This window comes from Sarcophilus harrisii, chromosome 4 (genome assembly GCF_902635505.1).
Source record: "Sarcophilus harrisii chromosome 4, mSarHar1.11, whole genome shotgun sequence".
Lineage (NCBI taxonomy): Eukaryota > Metazoa > Chordata > Mammalia > Dasyuromorphia > Dasyuridae > Sarcophilus > Sarcophilus harrisii.
Window position 1 is genome coordinate 71,894,285 of NC_045429.1, and position 27,613 is coordinate 71,921,897.

The 27,613-nt window shown below is 36.6% G+C and overlaps 1 protein-coding gene across 1 annotated transcript in view; it reads left to right on the forward strand.

Annotated features, from left to right (window-relative positions):
- The first annotated feature begins 2,539 nt into the window (after positions 1–2,539).
- The window catches only part of LAMC1 (laminin subunit gamma 1), a 140,783-nt gene continuing 115,709 nt past the window's right edge, over positions 2,540–27,613 (forward strand). The window contains exon 1 of the mRNA XM_031937014.1: positions 2,540–2,933. Coding sequence (XP_031792874.1) covers positions 2,540–2,933 — 394 coding nt within the window. The remainder of the gene's footprint in view (positions 2,934–27,613) is intronic.

The window sequence follows — 27,613 nt, forward strand, 5'->3', positions numbered from 1 at the left end:
AAGAGAAGACTAACTTATCTTATGGCAAGAGAGATGGATACTTATGTGGGAGATTAGTGTGTTCCACTTGGTACTTTGCCCTTTAGCGCTAAGGAGAATGAGATGAAGGCCTCCTGCATGCTGAGACTTCTCCTATGGAAATTTTGGTAGGATATTGAGGAGAATCATATGAAAGAGATTTTGATCTACATGTTGGAAAGAATTCCTAAGTCTGAGTCTAAGTATTTTTTTTTTTTTTTATTTAATAGCCTTTTATTTACAAGATATATGCATGGGTAACTTTACAGCATTAACAATTGCCAAACCTCTTGTTCCAATTTTTCACCTCTTACCCCCACCCCTCCCTAGATGGCAGGATGACCAGTAGATGTTAAATATATTAAAATATAAATTAGATACACAATAAGCATACATGACCAAAACGTTATTTTGCTGTACAAAAAGAATCTGAGTCTAAGTATTTTCAAACTAAAAGCTATAGCTTTGTTCTGAGAAATGAAAATTCAGGCTAGAAACATAAGAATTACAAATGTTGCTATCCATAAATGAAAACCTTATTTTTTGACATAATTCAGGTAAGGAAATACCAAAAACAAATTTTTTTAAACTTTGTATAATATTTACCTACTCCAGACTCCTCCCCCAATATCCACTATTGACACAAATTTGTATAAATTTCGTTTCATCATTATTTGTCATATCTAGCTATATCCATATATGTACATGTACATATATCTATATCTATAGATACATATGAAATCAAAATCTTGCTGCTTGGTCTAGATATCCAGAAAACATTTCAGAGTTGCTGAGGATCAAATGAAACTACAAGAAAGAGCTGTGTACTTTAAAAGTTACATAAATGTAATATTTTTTCCAAAAAGTTTTAACATCATTTAAAGCAAAGTATACTTAAACTTTGGGCTCTTCCCTTTTCCTTGCAACATCAGCATTGGAAAAAGGCCCAAGTTCTGGTCTGGGACTAGAACTCATGGTCTTTTGGCGTCGAGTCCAAGAACTGAGTCATTCTGGCATAGGAACTATTTTGTGACTCAGCAGGCCTAAAGAGGAGGATGTCGGAATCTAGATTAATTTCGAGTCTTTAAAGGCAAGAGAGAGAACACAAACAACACAGTGGAATAATTTTGCAGTTGGTTTGATGTACCCTGGGGAAAAAAGTTAATTCCATTCCCAGCCTTTTCACTTCCTTCCTAGCCACTGGTAAAATGATTGAAATTACACTTTAACTCCGGGACAGGAAATCACGGCTCAAAAAGTATTGGGATGCAGCTGCAAGGTCCCGGATCTCTGGGAAACCATTTCTGCCCGTCCGATGTCCCGACACATCCCCCTCCTCGGAAAGACTGTGGGGGTGGTGACTCTCGAGCCCCGACCTCCACCTTTGGATTTGGCAGGAATCGCCCAAGATCGGGGAGGGAGAACGGGCTGGGGGACCAGTGAGACCCTTACATTCGGCTGGGGCACTCCCAGGTGGGTGGAAGGCTAGTGACAACTCCCCCCCTCCACATTTGTCTGGAACAGTCCCCTTAGATTTGGCTGGGACCATAGCAAGCGGGTGGAAGGTTAATGACAAGCCCCTTCCCCGATTTGGGGGAAACGATCCCAGAGGGAGGAGGAAGGTGTGAAGATACTGACACCCCAATTTGGCTGGGGGGAGTACCGTTGGGCAGGGATAGAAAGACGGGGGCGGAGGGGGAAGGGGCTGCTGTCCGCCAGGACTCCCCACCCCCACTTTCTCCATCCTCAGTTGGGTTCCCACCACCTAATTTAGGGGATTACGCCTCAGAAACCCCCAAGCTTTCCCCGGCCCCGAGGAGACTCCTCTCCAGCCCGGCCCCTAACTTGCCTTTACTCCCTCTTCCCAACTTTCCCTTCCCTCCCAGCATGCCCTGCGAGGGCCGACCCTCCCATCCTCCCTGCGCGTCCCTTCCCCCTCCCCTCTTCACTCCACCCTGCCCCGCCGACCCTCACAGCCCCTCCTCCTCTTCTCATGCTCGCCCCCCTGGCTGCGATCACGCGCGCGCACTTCGAGGCGCAAGACGCTTCCGAGCCCGCCCCCCCTTCCCCCGACGCGGCCGCCAGGGGCGCGGAGGGCGCAGGAGGAGCCCGAGGGCCGCCGCCGGCCCCAGCTGAAGGGCTCTCGGGCGACCTTTTCCGCCCGGCCCTCCAGGCCGAGCATCTTTTTGGGTGCTCGGGGGCGCGCGCGCGGGCACGCGCGAGGAAGTCCGGGCCGGCGGCGGGCGGGGGTGTGGGCTAGGGTGTGGGACGGCCGTCCCTGCCCGGGGGGCGGGGGGGAAGAGCGGAGGGGAGGGAGAAGCAGGAGGAGGAGGAGGAGGAGGGGGGCGGCGGCGGCGGCCCGAGGAGGGGTGGTTAGAGCGAGCTGCGGAGCTCTGCAGAGGCAGGCGCGCCGGACGCAGCTCTCCCCGCGGCAGCCTCCGCCGCTTCCTAGAGCGCCTCGCCCGCCCGCCTCCCTCGCCCGACGTCGGGCTCCCTCCCGGACCGAGCCGCGCGGAGCACGATGCGCGGGAGCCCGCCGAGGCCCCTGGCCGCGCTGGCCCCGCTGCTGGCGGCCGCGCTGCTGGCGGGCTGGGCTACGGCGGCCATGGACGAGTGCGCGGACGAGGGCGGGCGGCCGCAGCGCTGCATGCCCGAGTTCGTCAACGCCGCCTTCAACGTGACCGTGGTGGCCACCAACACGTGCGGCGCTCCGCCCGAGGAGTACTGCGTGCAGACCGGGGTGACGGGGGTCACCAAGTCCTGTCACCTGTGCGACGCCGGGCAGCCCCACCTGGCGCACGGGGCCGCCTACCTGACCGACTACAACAACCAGGCCGACACCACCTGGTGGCAGAGCCAGACCATGCTGGCCGGGGTGCAGTATCCCAGCACCATCAACCTCACCCTGCACCTGGGTAAGCCTCCCGGGCCGCCGCGGCCCGGCCGGGAAGGGCGCCTCCGTCCGGGAAGGGCGCCTCCGTCCGGGAAGGGCGCCTCCGTCCGAGGAAGGGCGCCTCCGTCCGGAAGGCGCCTCTCCAGGAAGGAGCGCCTTCCGTCCGGAAGGCCGCCTCCGTCCGAAGGGCGCCTCTCCGAGCCCAACGTCCCTCCGCCCCTTAGCAGCCGAGGCGAGGGCTTTCCCTAGACATCGCTGGCCTCGGCCGCAGAGAAGGCCTCTGCCCCAGTCCTCCGTCCGCGCCTAGCGAAACCAGAGCTTTTAAAGATTGTCTTGCTTTTCTAGCCTGATTAAGACAAAACCGCTGTAAGGGTAATCTTCGCACTAGGGACACAGGTCGGTACCTGGTAAGATGAGACAGTTTTCCATGTCCAAACGGCCATCTTACCTTTCCATGCTTTGATTCAGTAAATGGAATATATTAAGTAATCTTTGCAATCAAAAGTTGATGTGATCTCTCTATGCTTTTGAGCCTTGATTAAGGACCACAAAACCGCTGTAAGGCTAATCTTCCTACAGGGGAGACAAAAGGTCGGTACCCGTGGTAACGGATGAGACAGTTTTCCGATGTGTGCAAACTGGCCAGTCTTACCGTATTTTCCCATGCTTTGATTCCAAGTAAATGTAGAAATATATTTAAGTAATTCTTTGGCAATCAGCAAAGGGATGGCTGGAAATCTCTTCACTGCCGGGGGAGGAGGTTGGGAACGTTTTATGCTGATGTATCCGAAATAGTTTAAAATGTTTCTTTAAATTTGTAAAATATGTTAGCAAAAGAGTAATCGGTAACAGTAGTTAAAAGCATCAGTGAGTTACAAGTATCTAAATCGGTAGAATCAGAAGTCCTTTAAAATCAGAGACCCGATTGCATCATAGCTACCACTTAATGAAATTCCAGAGAACAAATACTCCCCTGACCGAGTCTTGCTGTTAGTCCTAGGCAGTCTGAATCTATAAAGCCGATATTTATAGATGTGGTATTTCGAAATGGAAGTTTGGTAGGGGAATGCCGCTTTTGCTCCTGATTTTTCTGTTCCCTTCTTTCATTAATGCACTTACTTTGGTACTCTCTGCTATCCTGAGCACCCAAAATTCTAAGGGAAAGTATCCGGAGTACAGGAAGTGCTGCCTCCCCCCCCTTCCCCCCCCCTTCCCCCCCCCCTTTTTTTAAGTGCAACTAACAAATTGTAACAAGTTGTAACTCTCGTTTTGTGAGGGGAATAGAACTCATCTCTATGAAAATAAATCGTTTTGGTTTTGAGGAAATCGAAACTTCTTCTGATAATATTCACCAAAGAAAAAGAAATCTAAGACAGATAGAATTTCAGAAATGGAGGAAGAGCTTTTTGAAATGCACCAGAAACATCTTAAACTATGAATAGATAACTTTCAACAGGTGCTTTTCGGATAGTCTAGGGAAGAACTCTTACACTTGTCCTTTATATTATTAGTATTGATTAGTTTTTTTTCCTCCCAATGGCATTCTTGACTTTACACAAAAGCATGTTTCTGTATTTTTTTTAAATGTCATTTTTATTTTAAATTTTAGCTTAAGGAAATTCTAAGGTTGTTTTCAGTAACAAATATAAATCTCTGCTTGTCCATTTGTGGATTGAGAGATATATTGTCCTCTTATGAAAAGGACCAAATTTATGAAGTTCTTTGTTGGAATGCCTTTTCAAATTGAAATATTTTGCCAAAGTGAAAATGGGCCTATGTACATTAGTAGATTTGGGTTTTTTATGTTAGGATCTATGTAGACTAAGGTTTTTCATTCAGACAGAACTAAAGTTATTCTGTTGATTGCTTCATTACTTATTGATTACTTAAGGTTGGGTAGAGAAGATAATTGTTCAGCTGTTAAATGACTACTTGGAGTTTGATCAAAAATTGGTTAACCTTTTAGATTGTTAATATAACATTATGCTTATTTAACTCAATATAATTTTTGGCATACCTTGGACTAAGATTTTTCATTTTTTGAGGGTGTTACAAAAATCAGTACAGTTTAAAATGTTGTTAAATGTAGTCTTTGTATATATGAATTTAAGATACTATTTGCTTACTTGTGACTTTTCATCCATGAAATGTTTTGTCTCCATGTTCAGAATTATTATTTTACTGATTGATTTGTGAAAACATTTAATCCTACACATCTATGTTGAGTAAATTATGGGAAAAAAGCTATCTTGGAAACAGTGTATTCTTTAATATTTATAGTTTTAAAAACTGGAGTTTAAAATTAGGAGGTAAGAGATGATTAGCAGGATAAGAATGGAAAAAAATAACTGGACAAGGAGTCAAAACCCCTGCAATCAGATTAGACTGTCTAGTTTGACCCCTGGACCACTCTCCTTTTAATACTCCTTGCTTCTTTGATGTAAAATTGTTATACTTTAGTGTTTAAAAAATGTTTGGGTTGTGTTTTTTTTTTTTTTTTTTTTTTTTGGTGGGAAGCAAAATGTGGGGTGAAGAGGGGAAAATTGTATTTATTAAGCATTTACAATGTGTGATCAGCATAGTACTTATAGTCACATAGTAGGTATTCAGTGTTTATTGACTGAGAGACAGATCAAAAGGATTTTTTAAAAAATGGGAATGTATAATTAGGTATTGTGTTTTAAAATTAGTTTGTTAGAATTTGCATTGAATGTATGAATTCTAATATTGGATTTTTGAGACTCCTTTGGGAATTAAAAAAGTAAAATAAGAAATTGCAAATGAATTGAACATTAGATTTTATTAAATTGATGTTAAATAGAGCTTTAGATGCCAGCTTTCATGTTGATTTTAAGAGCATTTGATATACCTTATGAATTTAGGTTACATGACTATTTGACTATGCAATTATTAAATCTTCTGTACCTTCAGACAAATGTACTATGTTTTTGAAAACATACAAATTTGAATCCTTCTAGATCCTGAAAACTTATTTTTCTATTATTTCAACTGAGACTTATTAAACATTGAATGAACAACTCTGAAGTGAGCAAAATTGGTTTCTTGGTGGCCTTGGTGGCCACTGATCACAAAGTTATTTGAATTGGTGCCTTTTTTTCTTAGAATGATACAATGTTTCCCAAAGGAAAGCAAGTCCTAATTATGTTATTGTCATATTCATCACCACCTGTTATATGAAAGCCAGAAAATCAACAGTTGATTCTGCAGGAGCCTATCTTAAATGCCATATACAGTAATCCATAGAGCTGTGTATTGTTGGATATAATTAGCTACCATTGCTGTGGGAGCCAGCACTGTACTTTCTTAACTACTAGATATTAGAACTCTCAGGCAGACGCTGTTCTTTCATAGGATTCTTTTTTAATTTTTAAATTTAATTTCTACCTTTAAGAAAAGTTGACCTCTCTCTTTTTTTAAAAAACCCATATCAGAAACATAATTTATAGATAATATAACTGGAGATTTTCTATTATAAAATAACCCCATTTGTTAATGTAATAGGTCCTGGATGAATACTTGGGATAAGGGGTCATGATCTTTGAGAGAATTCTAAAAATAATGAAAAATGAGGCTCCTTTTTAAAGATGAAAGTTTTGAGAGGTGGTGGTACAGTGTAGAACTGACATCTGAAGATTAGGAAAAAACATTAAAGCTAACATTAAAAGTAGATCAAAATGCTTTGTAGATACCTATTAAACATGGTAAGGGGATGAGGTATTTTTAGCTACATCTAAATGTCTCTGAGTTTAAATTGGAATGATTGATATGTAACAATGACTTATTCTGTATTTGGTTCAAGAAATGTTTAATTGTTGAAGAAATATGATTTTTCAAGAAATCTTTTGGAATCAATCTCGGTTTCAGAATGACTTGCAGAGCATTTTAGTAACTTCACTGAAGTATTTGTAGAGCCCTCAGGGAAACTCTATTTTTGTTAGTCTCACAAAAGCTTGATTTACATTTTACAGGTTTCAACAGGAGTAAAGAGATCAGCTTCTTCAATGGTAACCAGTTCAGTGTAGTTATATAAAGCTGTTTTAAGATTCCTTCTCTTCTTTGATTTATCATTTTCATTAAATTTCCTCATTTTTCTAAGTCAGAAAGACATAGCTGGGGGGTGGGTATAGAGCCAAACATTTTATTTCTGATGGGTTAGCATAGCACCCCTTCACTTCCAAATAGCTGCATTATTCTGCATTCAAAATTCATTAAATATTTGAAGTCTCTTTACATGCATGTGTTTGTAGTGTCTTTGCAAGACATTGAATTGTTTGTCATGGGCTCCTGTCCTTGAGGAGTTTGCAGATTTAATAATCTGATTAATAATTACAGATAATAATCAGAAGACATAATAATATGCCTTCTTTTACTATTTGCAATAGCCATTTTCTAAACTAATACTCAGCAAAAAAAAAAAATAATCTTTATTTATTTATTTTGACAACAGATTGGAATTTTAGTCCCAGGCTAATTAAAATACTATAGAGCCAGACTTTTGAACATTTGGTTTTTGATTTTGAAATTTCTATGTGGTTCTTATTTATCATATTATTGAATTAAATGCTTTGTTATTAGCATTATCTTTCACTTAGATTTTTCTGAGATTCACCATCTATAATGTCTAGATTAAATATAGATTGTAATAGATTTGTAATCTATTACATGTAAATAGATGTAAATAGATTTAGTCATAGTTAGTAAACCTTTTTTGGCAAAAAAATAATTCATGTTGACATAGAACTTTTATATCCTTCTGCTCCATACCCTTAAATCTTGATGTTCGATTTGAGACTATTTTTCCTTAAAAATGGACATTACAGAATTTTATTTTTATGGTTCACTCATGCTCAATTCTTGAAGTAGACACTTAACAGGGCAATGTTGCTTTAATTATATATTGTAAATGATATTGCTTTTATTTTGTTTATAGGTAGGATTTAAGGGAAGTCTAGGGTATTAACTTATTTTAAATTTCATCACAGATAAGTTTTAACGTTCTGAAAGAAGTACTTTAAATTTTATAGTGCTTAGTAATTTCCACATGATACTTCCTGATTCATTAAACAAGTCTTACCTTTGCTCACTCTATTTAGCTGTGTCTAATAAACACTCTTGAACTACCTAATTTTAATTTTAGGGGGAAAGTGCCAAAGCTAAGAGATGTTTTCACTTTAAAAAAATTCTCTAGAGAAGATTAAAAGAAAAGATGATTTGCTGTCTTTAAGCATACCTTGGACATGTTAAGGAAACTCTTTTTCCCGTTCTAATTCTGTTATCCTCTTTTGGAATAACTATTTCTAAATGATATTTATGTAGTTTTTGTTACTTTACCTCTCATTTGCAGTAATGTACTAAAAAAAATTACTTATTTGGTTGGATGTCATTGGATCATAGATTTAGAATTGGATGAAGATTTGGCTTGAGTTCAGATCCTCATTCTGATGGTTATAACTACATGTATGAGCCCAAGTTTCCTCTTCTGTAAATCGAGGGTGTGGGTTAGGTAGCCTTTTCGACTCCTTCCTAATCTAACTCCATTTAATCTATGATCCTTTCCTTATCTCATTTTGCTAGTGAGGAAACTGAGGCCAAGAAAGATAAGTATTAAATTGGCAATCTGGATTCCAACTCTGATCAAGTTCAAGCTTTCTACTATTTTCCTTTCCTTTCTATAATATTCGTAGATAATAAAATTAGATGTTTGCTCATTTTGGGCTAAATTTGACAGCTGCTAAATTAGTAGAAGTGACCAGAGAAATCATTTATAGGATTGTCTCTGAATTCTTTTAGTGTTGTACCAGACTATAGTGTGACACTAACTGCATCTGCTTTTCTTTGAGTAGAATCTGCCATGGAGCCAGACTAAAATAACCAGCGGCACAGTCACGCTTATGTTCCAAGTTACATATTCACAAAACAAAATAAAACAGACTATCTTTTTCTTAGAGGAGCTCCAGTATCTCTATGGGTAGAGAGGAGGTGAGATGATGGCAACAAAGGGAAATGAATCTGAAAATTTTATTTTTTTTCTCTTAAAACTTTAAAGAGTGATAGACTTCCTTGTTTTTAAGTTTATAGTTTTCCCTTGGTATTTTTTTCTTTCTAAATGTGTTTTAAAATGAGTGTTTTCACACTCAGATAGAAATTGGGACTACCAAAACTGTATAGAAAACCCTGGTCACTTAGAAAACTACGTATTAACATTCTGTTTTATTGCATTTTTATTTATTTTATTAAATATTTCCTAATTACATTTTAATCTTGTTTGGTCTTTGCTTAGGAATATTGTGGACATGATGCTTGATACCTCTGCTTTTGTAGTATGAGGAAAGCTTTGAATCCAAGTTAGTAAAATTTGTACTTCATCATGTGAAAGGAAATGCAAGTATAACTTTGTAATATTCTTGATTAAGAATTCTCTTTAGTGTGGGAATCACATGGGAAATTGGGTACTCATTTGCTGACTGTGGAGGTGACAAGACAATTCACAGGATGCTTTCTGTCATCAACTTGACTTCCACAAAATAGGGTCTGTGGACATGTTCTGTTTTCTGCATTAATTTTCCCAGAGATGAATTTTAGCTTATTTCTTTCTTACACAGAAAATAATTTGGTAAGCATTCTTTGTATTAGCAATGCTTTCCTTTGTGTAGTATGGATAAATTGATCTCTACTTGCTATCAGGGGCAGGAACTAAATCATCTTTTTGATTTGGGGACTGAGGGGAGGGAAAGCTGAAAAAGTTATAAAATGAAATATTGGTTAGGACTGGAAAGGTAGAAGAAAGAAGTGTAGAACAGTAAGTCAACTATATACTCTTCATTTACTCCTTGAAAACATTGTATAAGCTCACTATTTATAATTTATATTTATTTATAATTTTCTCATTTCTCCATCTTTTGCAATGTGGCTTTTGACTTCATCACTCTACTCAGCCTCTCTTCAGAGTTGCTAAATCTGATGACCTCTTCTAAATTCTAATTCTTCTTGGTTTTTCTCCTATATTTGGCATTTTGGCTACCTTCTGCTCTGTAGAGTGTTTCTCTGAGTTTTTGAGATTTTATTCTCCCCTATCTTGTTTTCCATCTGTCTGACTGCTGGTTCTCAGTGTGTCTACTTTTTTGGCTCATCATCCTTATCACACTGGCTAGCTATGGATATTCCCCAAGGTTCTATACTTGTTCTCTTCTCTTATATACTCTTAGTATCATCATCAGCTCCCAGAGTTTAATTATCTATCTGTTATCTCTATGCAGATTGCTCTCATAGTCTCTCCTAAAAGCATCAGTGGCACCAACTGCTTATTTGTCTTTTTAAAATGGATATTCAGTAGACATCTAAAATTGAACCTCATTTTCTTTCCCTCTTTCATCCTTGAAGACATCACCATTTTTCTAATGTCTCAGGTTACTAATCTTGGCATTATCCTTATCTCTATGCTCCCTCATTCCCTATATGCAATCAGTGAAGTCTTGCCATTTGTACTTTCAGAATATTGACTCCTCTCTACTTACACAACTACTACCATAATTCAGGCCTTCACAAACTGTTGCTCATATTATTGCAACAGTCTTCTCATCGGTCTCCCTGTCTCAAGTCTTCGTAATTCCACCTAAGGTATTCACTGTTAACAAAGTCATTTTCCTTAAGTGCAGATTTGACCATGTGACTGCCTTGCTCAGCCAATTCTAGTGGCTTTTTTTGTTGTTATTGCACTTAATATAGTGATTTTCTATTCTAAAATAAAATAAAAACTTTTGTTTCTTGCTTTTTACAACCTTGCCCCAACCTATCTTTCTAGCTTCGTTGGACAATATTCCACCTCCTGCACTCAGCATTCTAGTCTAATTGGGCTTTCAGTCTGTTCATCACACATGACAGTCCATCTCTTGGTTTCGTGCTTTTTGTTCTGACCCTTCCCCCATGCTTATAACATTCTCCCTCCTTATCTCCACTTCACACAGTGTTTTAAAGATTGAACTCGGGCATCATCTTTTTGCCTGAAGCCTTGGCTGACTTCTTCCTCTCCAACTGCTTGTGTCTTCCCTCCCAAACTACCTAGTATTTACCTACTTGGTGTGTGTATATATTTTTGAATTTTATGCTTTGTTATATATTTTTATATTATCACCCTCATTGTGAATTTATGATTATTATTATTATTTTTTGGTAGTGCATAATGCTTGGCTTATAGTAAGTGCTTAATTAATACTTGTTGATTGTGATTGAAAAGACAAGTTGAGTTTGAGTGATCAGTACATTTTAGAGTTTGCTTTTAGAAATCTTATCCCATTTTTGAGTTTTCTCTGTTTTCTATATAGTATTGCATCAGAAGAGGAAACCTGGGATTCACAGTTAGCTATCAAAGTCATCTAATCCAGCCCCTTACTATTACTGATGAGGAAAACTTAAAGAATTTAAGTGATTTGCTCAAAATTGTGGGGCAAGTTAATGATAGGACTCCTACTATAAATTAAGTCTCTTGCTGTTCCTGCAGTCTACTCTTCTTTCCGTTATACTATGCTCTTTTCTCTAGCTCCCTACTGACTGGTGTTTTGAGAATGTACCTGGAGAAAACTTATGGAAAAGAATTCAAGGTAAGCACCAATTTATTGTTGAGAGTTAACTAGCTGAGGCAAACCACTCTATATTCTATGTAGGAAGCTGTGCTGAGAGTACAGCTGCTTTTTGTCTTTTTGCCTTCCTTTAAGCAGGTTATGGCTTTAGTTGATAATTGTGGTTTGAAGTGGTAAAATAACAGGTTTCTCTGTGGTTTCGGTGCACATTCATGAGATTCTTTGAGACTGTTTCTGTTTGGTATGTGTTCTGGTTAAAATTGTGGCTTTTATATGACTTGTCATTTAACTCTGTGGTTAAAGCCAAAATATTTTTTTCTCTTAAACTATGGAAGATGCTTTCCAGACAATAATTTTGTTCACTAGTCAGTCAACTAACATATATTAAAAGGTACTATATACTGGGAATATAAAGACAAAAATAAAATAATACTTGCCCTCAAGATGAGTATAGTCTTTTTTTTTTTTTTTTTTTTTTTTTTTTTTGGAGTAGGAAGACATGCCATAAATATGCGAAAAGTAAAATGTAATATTTTTCGAGGAAGACACTAGCAGGTAGGGGATTAGAACAGACTTAATGTAGAAAATAAACCTTGAAATGAGTTTTAAAGGAAATATAGGAGTTCTTTTATTCTGAATTTAACCAAGCTATGAATTAGTCCAGCATTTCCATATTCCTCCCACATTTTCTCCAACTTTCTTTCCAAATTCCATTGAAATGACAATAAAACCTTTGTATACAGTATGACTTTATTGACTATGCCTGAAAATATATGCATCATTCTGTATCTTAAATTCTTTACCTGTCAATCATTGAGGTGTAGGTAGCTGGTTTCTTCATTGGTCCTTTGGAATGGTGCTTGGTCATTGGATTGATTAGTTTTTATTTATTATGTTGTTATTGTATAAATTGTTCTCTATGTTCAATTCAATTTACTTTCTGTAAATTCATATAAATCTAACCAGGTTTTTATCTGAAACAGTTCCTCTTGTTTATGTCATAGCACAATAATATTGCATTACATTTCATATAACATAATTTGTTTAGACTTCAGTTGATGTTATTCTCTTAATTTCCAGTAGAAGGAGACTTAGGGTCAGTTTTCTAAATTCAGCCTTCAGCTGTTGTAGTGTGTGTGTATGTGTGTGTGTATGTGTGTGTGTGTGTGTGTGTTGTGGTGGTGGTGGGGGGGTTTCTGTCTCTGTCTCCCCCTCCCTCTCTTTCTTCCTCTTTCTTCTCTCCTCTACAGAGAGATTTAGAAACTGCCATGGTAGCAGAAAATTCTGCCTTCCAGGTATTTCTTTTCTTCCCTCTGTGGAAAGTAATTTACCTTCCAAGGTTTTTAGTGACTTAGGCCCTATTAGCAGGGCAGCCAGTCAAGCTTTTGCTGGAATTCTTACATTAGTCTTATTCCTTTCTCATTCCTTTCACATCTTCTTTTACATTCCTTCTATTTTCTTACAATCACAGATATCTGGCTCTCCAACCCCCACACATTCTTAGCTATTGAGTCTTCCTTGGTTTCAATTGCCATCTCTATCTACACTGATGACACCCAGAGTTATATATTCATTCCTTGTCTCTTTTCTGAGGCAAAGTACCCCTGTAACAAATTGCTTGCTGGATATGGATGGCATTTTCCATCATGAATCTTTTGTAATTTTCTTGGATTATTGTATTGCTGAGAAGAACTAAGTCAGTCATAGTTGATCCTATCATGATACTGTTGTTACTGTGTACAATGTTCCCCTAGTTCTGCTCACTTCACTTTGTATCAATTCATAAAAGTCTTTCCAGGCCTTTTTTTGAAATCAGCCTGTTCATCATTTCTTAAATTAATTAATTTAATATTTTCCCAGTTACATTTAAAACAGCATTTTTACATTTGTTTTTAAAACTTTTGAGTCCCAGATTCTTTCCCTTATCCTCACCCCCAGTCCCCATTAAGAAACCACATGTGAAGTTATACAAAACATTTCCATAACAGTCATATTATGAAAGAAAACATACATCTTCCATCCTAAAAAAAAGCCCTGAAGAAAAATAAGGAGAGAGACAGAGAGACCCACACAGATAGAGACACACAGAGAGAAACAGACAGAGAGAGACAAATAAAGAAGAGAGAGAAGAAAAGAGAAAGAGGGAAAGGAAGAGAGAAGGAGGGAGAGGGGAGAGGGAAGGAGGAAAGAGTATTCTTCAATCTGCATTTAGACACAATTGGTTCTTCCTCTGAGTATGGATATGATTTTTCATCATAAGTTTTTCAGAGTAGTTGTGGATCATGTGCCACTGAGAATAGCTGATTATCCCAGAACATTGCTATTACTTTGTATACAGTATATTTCACTTTGCTTGAGTTCATAGAGGACTTTCCAGGTTTTTTTCTGAAAGCATCCTGCTCATCATTTCCCACAAAACAAAAATATTCTATCATAATTACGTACCACAATTTATTCAGTCATTCCCTAATTATTGAGTGTCCCCTCAATTTACTTTTTTTTTTTCAGTTCTGAGAAGAGTTGCTCATCATTTCTTATAAAACAATAGTGTTCCATTACATTTATACGCCACAACTTGTTCAGCCATTCTCCAATTGATGAATATTCCTTCAATTTTTAATCTTAGCCACCACAAAAAGAGCTAATAGTAGTGTTGCTAAATTAAAAGGTATACACACAGTTTGATTGTCCTTTGGGCACAGTTCCAAATTTCTCTCCAGAATCAATTCTCTTCTTAACTCCCTTATTTCTGTCTTTCACTCACCTCAGATTCACAACTTCAGTTATCTAGGACTCTTCACTTTTCTTCACTTCCCATAACCAATCATTTGTCAGGTCTTATCATACCTCCACACCATTTCTTCCTTGATTGAATGATGAGAATTCTCCATTCTCTTTATTCACGAACTCAACTAGTTCACAAACTTATTATTTCTCACCTTGACTACTATAATAGTTTCAAATCTCTCTATGATCTGAGTTTCCCCATCAATCGCATTTATTAAATGTCTACTATGTTCTAGGCATTGTGTTGAAAGTTGGGAAAACAAAAAGATGGAGGGAAAAACTATTCCTTCCCTCAAGGAACTTACAATCTAATGGGAGAGACTATGTGCAAACATATGCAAAGCAAGCTACACACAAGATAAATAGGCCAGTGACACTGGATTTAAGAATATCTGTTTGGAAATAAGATGTAGGAAGGGGGACTTTGAATGAAGGGCTCTGAATACCAAACAGAACATTTTGCAAATGATTTTGGAAGCAATAGGAAATGATAGGAAGCTATTGGAGTTTATTGCAAGGTGGGTGGGTATTTCATGATCAGATATGGCAAGTAAGGGATCATTGGTAATTTTTGAAAGAGCAGTTTGATTTGATTCAAGGTTGGATGGAAATCAGATAATCAAAAGATGGAAAAGTAAGGTGAGGGGGAAGATTCCTCTCCCCCCCCCCCCCCCCCCCCCCCAGCACTTTGGCTGTGGAAGGAAAAAGAGATATAGGATGATTATTTTGAAGAAATGGAACTGTTTAGTGAACTTTGCTAAGTAATAGTTCTTAGACATTTTGGAGGCAGGCACTCTTTAATTGTGAAGTTTTACTCCAATGGGCTTCCTCCCCAATTCAGCTTTGTTAAACTTTATTTCATGTCCAACAAGATGCTTTTAGGATTTCCTCTCATCCCACATTACATGTTCTTTATTGTCTTAGCTTGTAGTGACAATAAAAATGGTGGACAAAAGTCTTTGGTTAGGTATTTAGACAGCTGGTGTGAAAAGTTCTTCAAGAATTTGTATATAAATTTATGGACAAAAGCTTCATAGTATATAGTGTTGTAGATGGTTGTTGTCCTTTGTTCTTGAAGAGGACCAAAATGACATCACAATGTTAGAGTCATGTTATAGTGTGTCTGACTGTGGCTGATCAGATTAATAGGAGTTTGGAATGCTTTGCCACAGGTCAAACACAAATCGTCCTTATGAACGTTTGGGGCAACTTCTCTAACTTTGCTCATCTCACATTTCTTTTGGGCTAGTAAAATTCTGCTTTGCTTCTAGAGCATAGCACCTTCTGTGATGAGGGCATGCCATGCTGCGTGGTCCTGTGCCAGTGTTTCTCATGTCATACAATCAATTCTAAAGTTCTTAAGAGAAACCCTGAGAGTGTCCTTGTATTGCTTTTTCTAATCATTTTGTGAGCTTCTCTATTGAAGATATAAGTTGTAGCTTTATTCCTTACCCTTCAGGAACTTACAATCTATTTTGAAAGGTAAAATGATCTCCTCTAAGTTTAGTTACTCTAGTCTTAGAAAGGTCATGTAGTAAGGACTTTATAAAATAATGAAAATTAAATAGCATGGATTGAGATTAGCCAGAAAACACATCTTGGGTTGACTATTCACTTGGTTTTAGAATAACTAACAAATAGATCAATAAGACATTTTCATAGCACTTAATTTGGGCTGGGGCTTGAACAAGAATGAAACAGCCTTTTCTTTTAAGAAACTTAAGTTCTAATTCTATTGAGGGAAATGACAAATATATACAAAGTAAATATGTGGTAATTTTGAGATAGGTAGGAAAAGGAATTAACTCTGGTGGAGTGGGGTGGGTTGGAGAATCAGGATATTCTTTTTTGTAAATAGAAAGCATTTGAGGCAGCCTTGAAGGAAACTAGAGATTTACTAAGAGGTGATAGTGAGGTGGCAGTCCATTCCATACATGGTAGAAAGACTTAGTAAAAGCATAGTGACAGGAGATGATATGTTGTGTGTGAGAAGTTGACCTGGCTAGATGGAGTATGTATCTGTGGATAGGAGAAATTTCAAGCAATTAGTTTTTTTTTTTTTTTTTTTAAGGAATTTGCAAGGAATTCCTTGAACTGTAGTTTAAAACTTTGGGATTTGTCAGCATATGTTAATAGGTAAAGGTGTTACTGTAATCCATTTCCTGAAGGGTACTCAATGCTTTTATTTTAGCCAAGGAAATGTTACCTTATCTCCTTCCTAACTTATCCAAGACTCCTTCCTGACAGTTAGAGTTGCAGTCTAGTTCAGTTTCTGCCTCTTATCTGACATCGCTAAAGATAAAACCACCTTACTCTAGTGCCCCAGGATCTATTTAGTTAACTCTTTATTGCAAGTTAATTCCAATTCTTAACACAGTTTCAGGCAGTTTGATGCTACTTTTCTAACTGGAATAAAAATGGGGAGCAGGAAAGAAAAGAGGAGAGAGAACAAATAAGTGAATAAAAAGATCTACCACTATGATCCCCAAAGACTTGTACTAACACTGCCCTTCTAGTTTTATTCTCCCCCCCCCCCCATTTCTATTGTTCAAACTAAAAAATCATGAAAAATAGTGGTAGCCTTGTTGTGTATATAAACTCCATAGAACTGACAAGCAAAGAAAAGACAACAGAAGATCTGACTCCTTAATATCCAGTTAATGTTCAGCTATATTTTGTGTATTTTAAAATCATTAGCTATATTTTTGATATAGTTCTCATTGCTAAAATTTAATTATTAGTTTTCTCTTTCTTCTCCACCTTATCTTACTAGTAATCAAATATGTCTTTTTCCTTAACCTTTTTTAAAATTAGGAAATAAGACTCGAGGACTGTTGGTTGTTTTTGTTTGTTTTTTTTTTTTGGTAGCATTTTCTTGTTCTCCCATTAGCTTCTTTTCAACAGACTATTACAAGGCCTGAGTTAGCTTATTGTATGTCCAGCAGTATAAGAGTCAATGATCTGCTTTTAAACAAACAAGCTATATGCATATTACACATACATTTGTGATATATGCTGTCACTTTCTCACTTCCTAGGGTAATTTTTTTTTTCCTTTCGAATCTCTGGACTTATTTTCCTTTCCTTCATTTTGTGGAGGAGGATGAGATGTAGGAAGGACATGAGTAAGGATGCCCATTACATACAGTTGAAAAAGGAGTGCTGACCACTGAGTATCTGCATAAAAAGTTTGCATCTGAAACACTAGTTATAGAAAACTATGTTGATTTTCATAGAACTTTTTCTTTGGCTTTCTCAAAAGAGAACAAAAGTATTGTAACTGATGCTTTTACCTAGGATTGTGAAATAATTAATGGCTGTAAAGGATAGTAATTTAATTTTAATAAAGCCTCATTTCATTAGGATTCTGTTTTTCCAAAATTAAACATTTAAATTCCTGAGGTTCTACAGTATTAGGCACCATCTATATAAAGATGAATAATGCTTGTTATTTACGTAGTGTTTTAAGATTTACAAATCAGTGTACATAAATTCTATTTGGTTCTCACAATGGTCCTTTAAAGTCATTATCCCTATTTAGGGAAACAGACTCAGAGAATCTCAAAGTCTTGTTGGGAGATATAAGACAAGTGTACAAGCAATATATAAATTAAATGCTTAAAAGAGGTACAGAGTTTGTTGATTCAGAGAGAGAGAGAGAGATCACTTCTGGTTAGGAGAAGATTGCATTAGAGATGAATGTTCAAGAAAGAGAAGAGTTTTACTAGGCAGAGATTTGTTGTTGAGAAGTTGGAGTTGGTAGAGGGAGTTCATTCCAGGCATAGAGTATAAAAGAGCCACCTGCAGTAGAAAATTTAGGGGAATAGCAGGTAATGCAATTGGGTCTTAAGAGAGGAATGCATGTGTGAAAAGAGGTAGCACATGAGATACTTCTCTCTCTTTTTTTTTTTTTTTTTTTTTTGGTTTCTTATTGACAATGGAGCTCCTGTTCTAGACACTTAGTAGCTGTGTGACTCTGGGAAAGTTATTTTACTTTTTTTCAGCTTTATTTTTCTTATCTGTAAAATAGGGATTATTGCACCAAACTGACAATTGTTATGAGGACAAAATGAGATGATATATCTAAAATGCTTTGCAAACCTAAAAGCACTAAATACATGCTCATTTTGACTCTTCTATTATTTGAAATCTTGTAATTATTATCAAATATTTAGGATCCCCCATTTTTATGAGAAATTAGGAAGGTTATGTGTGTGACATAGCTTTCATAAGGATTTTTAAATTTATCCTTATTAGACTTCGATTCAGTATCTGGCCAATAAGTTATTTTTTGAAATAGGATTGGGGTTTAAAAGGAATTTATTTAATTTAAAGAGATTTTTGTGATTTTTTTTAAAGGAACATTCCTTAAATTTTTATATTTGTTAAATAATTTTCCCTGGTTTGGCTGCCTTTTTCCAAGTAGTACTTAATTTTGCGAAAGCCACAGTCATAGTGATTTTTCCTTTGTTTTTGGTTATTTGTTTATAAAGAGGAAAAGTTAAATGTAAAAGAAAATGGTTTATTTTATTTATCTTGATTTTGTGACAGCCTTTCCATAGAAAAAGGATTATATTTTATGGGAATAAGTTTCTGGTAGAGCATGCCTGTGAAGAGTTTAGGTTTTGACAGAAAATCTCACTCAGATCAATTCTTGGGTTAGGCAATACAGTTGTAACTTGTATGCATTTTCGTCTGCAACAAAATATCAAAACTTTTTTGAACATCTGCAAAACAGCTGATATGAACTTTTGTTTATTCAGTATTGCTTTAGAAACTCAAAATAGTTTGTTTATATCTTTTACAGAAACTTAACTTACAAAACCAAGAAATGAGCTACCTATTGGGGCTCCTGGTAAATGCTGGCTTAATTGTATGAACATTGGTGAAGAATATAGATTTCGTTCTGAATTTGTTCATTTAAGAAGAACATCTATTCTTGGTTTATGGTGCTAATAATGAGTAGTTTTAAGTGGTTCTAGATATCACCAAACTGGGCTACTTATGGCTTTTAACATAATTTCAGGATGTTTGGAAAACATAGAAAGGTTTTTGATGATGGATCCTCTATATGTGTATGCATTTATGTTTTCCTGTTTCTGTACTCATGTACTCGTGGCCCCGTGGGAAGTCTCTATTTAAGCTGGGGGGAAAATTTTTTATCATTTAGAAAAATAAAGTCATTTGAGCTGGTACTGATATTGCTATAGGAGAAGGGGGGAGACAGCTTTTGAGTTCCCAAGGGGATATTGTTGGAAAGGTAGAACTTTTTTTCAGGAATGATTAGGAGCAAACAGAAGTCATTAACTAGATGAAATAATTTTAGATTATTAAATGTGCAGAACATGTATAATGATAGTACTATGAAGAAAAAACTTATACTGTGTATTAGCAGTCTTTAAATCATGCCTGACTAAATAGACCTTGTCTTTGAAATTCACAGCAATGTCTAGATCCCTGCTGGCTTTTTGTCCCTCCTGCTAACACACATCTGTTTTTACTCATTCACCATTGTGTGTTCAATGACTTGGTCACTTCCTTAAGTCTCTTTTATGGGAAACAACTCATGGCATTTAAGGACTTCGAACACCCAAGTGTGTGGTTAGTTGAACAGGAAGTCTCAGGGAAGCACAAGGTAAGCTTGCCAGAGGAACAAATGATGGTTAAAGAAAGACTGTGTATTAGTGTTACACCTCAAACTTGGGAGAAAAGCAGCATGGTAGGTTTTTTTTTTCTGGACATTTACAGTTTGCAGAGATTCTGGGTAATTTGTAAATCAGTAGTGGAAGTCACCACGTGTTTGTTTTTTCCTTTCTTTTTTGTCATTACAATCGTAAAACAGATTTATAAATTAGAAAAATAATAATACTAGTACATTGATATGTTGAGTAGGCTTTTTTGGGGTGCAGAGTTCTTAAAACCTGTTGTCTTTGACATTGCTGTTTATAATTTTCCTGCTACTTAAAAGTTTCTTTTACCCCACCTTTTCCCCACCTTTCCATTGAGCAAACCTAAAAAAAAAAAAAAAAAAAGAATAAAGCTCTCACTACATGCATGCATAGTTCAGCAAAATGAATTCCCATATTGAATTTGTCCAAAAAATGTTTGTTTTTCTGCATTTGAAGTTCATCTTCTCCCTGATGGGTGAAGAAGAGCATGTTTCATTTTTATTCTTTTGGATTCCTGGTTTATCATTGAGTTGATTCAAATTATAAAATCCTACAAAGCTGTTTTTTCTTCATAATGTTATCACTGTATATCTTCTATTACCTTGGCTCACTTAGTGCTGCCTTAGTTCATAGAGATATTCCCAGTTTTTTCTTAAACTGTTCCATATATTCATTTCTTGTGATACAGTAATATTTTATTATATTTCATAGACCACATTTTATTTACCTGTTCCCCAGTAGGAGGACATCACTTTAATTTTTCCTCTATTAAAATTCTTTTGCAAGGTAGAAACCTGGTAAAGTTGTATAGCTGGGTGATTGGTTTCCAAGCTAATCCACAAAAGCACGTTTAATCTGTAACTATATTATAGTTGACACGGAAGAAAAATAAGAGAATACATTCTGTGCTTTTGAATGTAAGAGTGTGTGTGTGCATGCATATATATATGTGTTTATAACCATATATTAAACTGCCGTGTGGATGAGGATTAGCTCTCTGAAGAAGCAACCTGTATTTAAATTCAAACTTGGGAAGCTATTTAGGCATAGGAAGAAATGCTTTATGATGGATTCTGCCACAGGGTACATAATTATTTAGGTCTGAGATGATTAACTAGGAATTGTGCTGTACTACTGAAGCTTTTTTTTTATTTTTTTATTTTTTTTTATTTTTTTATTTTTTTATTTTTTTTTTTTTTATTTAATAGCCTTTAATTTACAGGATATATACATGGGTAACTTTACAGCACAATTGCCAAACCTCTTGTTCCAATTTTTCACCTCTTACCCCCCCACCCCCTCCCCTAGATGGCAGGATGACCAGTAGATGTTAAATATATTAAAATATAAATTAGATACACAATAAGTATACATGACCAAAACGTTATTTTGCTGTACAAAAAGAATCAGACTCTGAAATATTGTACAATTAGCTTGTGAAGGAAATCAAAAATGCAGGTGTGCATAAATATAGGGATTGGGAATTCAATGTAATGGTTTTTAGTCATCTCCCAGAGTTCTTTTTCTGGGTATAGCTAGTTCAGTTCATTACTGCTCCATTAGAAATGATTTGGTTGATCTCGTTGCTGAGGATGGCCAGGTCCATCAGAACTGGTCATCATATAGTATTGTTGTTGAAGTATATAATGATCTCCTGGTCCTGCTCATTTCACTTAGCATCAGTTCGTGTAAGTCTCTCCAGGCCTTTCTGAAATCATCCTGTTGGTCATTTCTTACAGAACAGTAATATTCCATAATTTTCATATACCACAATTTATTCAGCCATTCTCCAACTGATGGACATCCATTCAGTTTCCAGTTTCTAGCCACTACAAAAAGGGCTGCCACAAACATTCGTGCACATACAGGTCCCTTTCCCTTCTTTATAATCTCTTTGGGATATAATCCCAACTACTGAAGCTTATTATTGGGAGTTTGCCATCTCCTTAGGTTCTGCTTCAAATTATGTCTAGAAGATATTTGAAATGTTATGTCTAGTGATTTTAAAATTTTGGTCAGATAACTAAAGGAGTTGGGGCCTCAGGTAGTATTTTCGTTTCCTTAAAATGTGTGGTTGTGACTTTGGAAGAGAGGAAAGAATGGGGAAATGAGCAGCTAGATCTTTAGATTGTGTCAAACAACAGGATTTTGTTTTCTGGTGCCTATCTTCTGATGGGAGCAAGAAGAAAAAAAATTGAGTGAACCTTACAATGACTAGAAGAAAGAGCATGTTTGTCAGTAAAGACTCATTGACTACTGTTCAAGAAGGCTGTTAGGTAAAATCTGAGAGAGGAGGAAAAAAGGACCCAAAAAAGTAGTAAACGAACTATTACAAAAGATATTGGGTATAGCTATAGAAGGGAAGAATCAAGACAAATTTTTAATAATAATAGTTGGAGGATGGAGATCCAGTAATTCTTAGTTATGAATAACTGGTAAATGGGATAAGAGCAATATTTCTGACCTCATGTTCTACAGAATATGGGGGGGGGGGAAATGAACATTTTAGCCTAAGGAGCATATTAATGGGATATGAATAACATTGGAATTGAATTTGACACTATTTTTTTTATTGAGGGAAGAGATTTTTTTTTTCCTCCTTTCTCTTTGTCCTCAACATTTAGCACAGTGTCTGGCACATACTAGATGCATGGTAAATATTTGTTGACTGGTTCAAATCTTATTCTCTCTCTCTTTTTTCTTTAATTTAATAGCCTTTTATTTACAGGTTATATGCATGGGTAACTTTACAGCATTAACAATTGCCAAACCTCTTCTTCCAATTTTTCACCTCTTACCCCCCACCCCCTCCCCTAGATGTCAGGATGACCAGTAGATGTTAAATACATTAAAATATAAATTAGATACACATTAAGTATACATGACCAAAACGTTATTTTGCTGTACAAAAAGAATCAGACTCTGAAATATTTGTACAATTAGCCTGTGAAGGAAATCAAAAATGCAGGTGGGCATAAATATAGGGATTGGGAATTCAATGTAGTGGTTTTTAGTCATCTCCCAGAATTCTTTCTCTGGGCGTAGCTGGTTCAGTTCATTACTGCTCCATTGGAAATGATTTGGTTGATCTTGTTGCTGAGGATGGCCTGATCCATCAGAACTGGTCATCATCTAGTATTGTTGTTGAAGTATATAATGATCTCCTGGTCCTGCTCATTTCACTCAGCATCAGTTCGTGTAAATCTCTCCAGGCCTTTCTGAAATCATCCTGTTGGTCATTTCTTACAGAACAGTAATATTCCATAATATTCATATACCACAATTTATTCAGCCATTCTCCAACTGATGGACATCATTCAGTTTCCAGTTTCTAGCCACTACAAAAAGGGCTGCTACAAACATTCGTGCACATACAGGTCCCTTTCCCTTCTTTATAATCTCTTTGGGAATCTTATTCTCTTTTAAAGCCTTTTTTTTTTTCCCTTTCAACTTAGTGTTTCGTTTTTTACTTTACAGAGAAAATTCAGACTGACTTTCAACATGACTTTAGTCTTCCTTTCTCTTCATCTCAGAATTTCTTGGCATTCATCATTCCTCACCCTCTTCTCCTTTTCTTACACAGATAATCCATCTACTCGACAATGTTGAAGAAAATTCTGTGCTTATATCTTAATTAAGCACAAGCTCAGTGGAAAGAATTTTCACCAATTTAGATTATTATAGCCTTAAGTAGTTTTGCTTAGAGAGGATAATAAAGATGGACAGAGTTCACTCTATGGGTCTGAAAATCTCTTGATGATGACATTATGGAGTTAAATTTATATTATTCTCAGACAATAGATAAAATTTTTTAGTTAGGATTGAGCAAGGGTTCAGTTTAGGTAATAGTTCAGCTAACAATTTGCTTCGTCAAAAAGAATAATAGTCACCTAACTTTGCACACATTTTTTTTTAAAATTTAAATTTAAATTTTTTATTTTATTAAAGCTTTTTATTTACAAAGCATATGCATGGGTAATTTTTCCGACATTGACCTTTGCAAAACTTTCTGTTTCAAATTTTCCCCTCCTTACCCCCACCCCTCCCCTAGCTGGTAGGTAGTCCAATACATGTTTTAAATATGTCAAAATACTTGTTAAATCCAATATATGTATACATATTTATACAGTTATCTTGCTGCACAAGAAAAATCAGATCAAGAAGGAAGAAAAAGAAAAACTGAGAAAGAAAATAAAATGCAAGTAAATTACAACAGAGAGAGTGAGAATGTTATGTTGTGTTCCATACTCTATTCCCACAGTTTTCTCTCTGGATGTAGATGCTCTCTTCATCACTGAATAAATGGAGTGGTTTGAATCATCTCATTGTTGAAGAGAGCCATGTCCATCATGTATAATGATCTCCTGGTAATGCTCATTTCATTTAGCATCAGTTCATGTAGGTCTCTCCAAGCCCCTCTGAAATCATCCTGCTGGTGGTTTCTCACAGAACAATAGTATTCCATAACATTCATATACCATAATTTATTCATCCATTCTGCAATTGATGGGCATCCACTCAGATTCTAGTTTCTTGCCACTACAAAGAGGGCTGCAACAAACGTTTTTCCACCTATGCTTCCCTTTCCCTCCATCTTTCTCTTTGGGATGTAAGCCCAGTACAAACACTTGAATCAAAGGTTATGCACAGTTTGATAACTTTTTGAGCATAGTTCCAAACTGCTCTCCAGAATGGTTGGATTTGTTCACATAGTTTCACCAATAATGTATCAGTGTCCCAGTTTTCCCACATCCCCTCCAGCATTCATTGTTATCTTTTCTGGTCATCTTAGCCTATCTGACCAGGTGTAGAGTGGTATCTCACAGTTGTCTTAATTTGCATTTTTCTGATCAATAGTGATTTGGAACACCCTTTCATATGAGTAGAAATAGTTTCAATTTCTTCATCTGAAAATTGTACGTTCATATCCTTTGATCATTTATCAATTGGAGAATGGCTTGAATTATCATAAATTTGAATCAGTTCTCTATATATTTTAGAAATGAGGCCTTTATCAGATTCTTTGGATGTAAAAATGTTTTCCCAGTTTATTGCTTCCCTTCTAATCACGTCTGCGTTAGTTTTGTTTGTACAAAAACTTTTTAACTTGATATAATCAAAATTATCTATTTTGTGATCAGTAATCTTTAATTCTTCTTTGGTCACAAATTCCTTCTTCCTCCACAGGTCTGAGAGGTAAACTATCCTATGTTCTTCTAATTTGTTTATAATATCATTCTTTATGTCTAGATCATGAACCCATTTTGATCTGATCTTGGTATACGGTGTTAGGTGTGTGTTTATGCCTACTTTCTGCCATACTAGTTTCTAATTTTCCCAGCAGTTTTTGTCAAATAATGAATTCTTATCCCAAAAGCTGGGGTCTTCTTTGCACACATTCTTGCAGAATCATTTTTCTAAAATTATTCAATCTCTTTTCAACCACTCCATTTAAGAATTCTCCTTTTGATCTGGTCCAAGGTGAATTGTAGAGATACTTCCCTAAACTGAAGTAATTAAAATTTTCTTCTACCTTCTTTTGAATTAATCTTTAATCTAACGCAGTCAAGATTTTGTCATGGCAGTGAACGACTTTGATTATATTGATCTATTTCTTCTTCTAAATTGGGTTACTACTCTTAATCCATTTCTGATATGTTCTTAAGATTTTTTAAAAATAGTCTCTCAAAAAAGTGTGGTTAGTTTTTAAATTAGCACATTGTTTTTTGTTTGTTTTTATTTTCAATTCTTCTCCCTTTACCCTGCCCTCACCCATTGAGAAGAGAAGAAATATGATAACCATTATACCCTTCTGCTTGTACAACTACTACCTTAGTTCAGTCCCTTGACACCTGTTACCTAAATTTTAGCCTCAGCTTTGTAATGGTCTCTCTGCCTCGAGTTTCACCTTTTTTTGATGCATTCTACACACGTTTCTGCCAAAAATATTTTTCCATAAATTCTGATCATATGACACCCCCACACAACCAATTTCACTGAATGAATGAGAATAAACTTTTCTGTTTAGATTTTAAAGCATTTCACAACTTAGCTTCAAATTACTTTTATAGCCCCATTGAATATGATTGTCCCTCCTATACTGTGCAGGCCAGCCAAGTTGTCCTTTTTTCTATTCCTCACATATTACCATGGGTGAAAAGGACAGAGAGAGAGAGGGAGAGGGAAAGGGGAGAGGGAGAGGGAAAGGGAGATACAGAAAGGGAGAAAGAGACGGGGGGAGGGGGGGGAGAGATGGGGAGGAAGAGAAAAGAGAATAAGGGGGAGGGAGAAAAAGAGGGGGAGAGAGACAGAGAGAAGGAAAAACAGATAGAAAATAGGATTTTAAAAAATTTTATTTTTTAAAAATTAAATCCTATTTTAAGGAAATACACAACTAGTAATCATGAATGAATGTGAGTGCGTTGAACTGACCCATAAAACAGAGGCAGATAGTAGAGTAGATTAAAAACCAGAATCCTGTAGTATGTTGCTTACAACAAATACATATGAAGGCGAGAGACAGAGTGAAAATAAAGGACTAGAGCAGAATCTGTTATGTTTCAACTGAAATAAAACAGTAGGAGTAGCAGTCATAATTTCAGATAAAGCAAAAATTGATTTAATTAAAAGATACCAGCAAGAAAAGTGCCTCTTACACCCACACCTATACCCCAAATGTATATATACATTCTTATAAGAAATGTTAAATGAGTTACAAGAAGAAATAGATTATAAAGCTAGTGGGGGACATCAACTTTCTCTTCTTAGAACTAGGTAAATTTTAGCACAAAATAAGCAAGAAATAAATAAAGGGATGGATAAATTTTAGAAAAGTTAGATGTGATAGGTCTCTGGAGAAAACTGAATGGGAATAGAAAGGAATACACCTTTTCTTAGGTGGTGTATAGCACCTACACAATTAACTTCACAACCAAATGCAGAAAAGCAGAAATATTAAATACATCTTTTCCAGGTAATAACACAATAAAAAGTTTCAAAAAAAGGTCATGGGAAGATAGGATAAAAATTAATTGAAGACTAAGTAATCTTATAGAAAAGAATCAAGAATCTGCGACTTTCTTCTTTTAGTTCTGCTTCCAACTTTTCCATACTCTGTTACTTGTACTATTTGGCTGTCTTTTTACTGAATTTCTCTCAGCAACTGGAGCCTTTTCACACTAGAACATCCTTCTGTTCTCCTATGGTCTTTTTCTTCCATTGATGAGTTCTCCAAGGGCCTAAGAAAGTCATTCTTCATTCTTTTAACTCTCTGACTCTGGATTTCCCTGTCTTCCCAACCCCAACTTTCCAGTTCCCTTTTTTGTGTTATCTTCCCCTTTATAATGTAAGCTCTCTAAGTAGAGGAACTGTCTTTCTTTTTGCTAGCATCCCTAAGCACTTAGCATGTATACACCTCTCCCCTCCCTTGCGGGTGCTTAACACTTAGTAAGTTTAATAAGTATGTTCTTATTGACTAGGGTTAAAATTGACAGAAATAAGTTCAGGAAGAAACAGGTTTGGGAAAAATAAGTTATATTTTTAGATAGATTGAATTTTAAATAACATCTAGTGAATATGAGTTCAATATCAGATAAAAAAATGTGTAAATGATAACTATAGCCACAAAGAAATGAAGAAAAAGAGAAAACA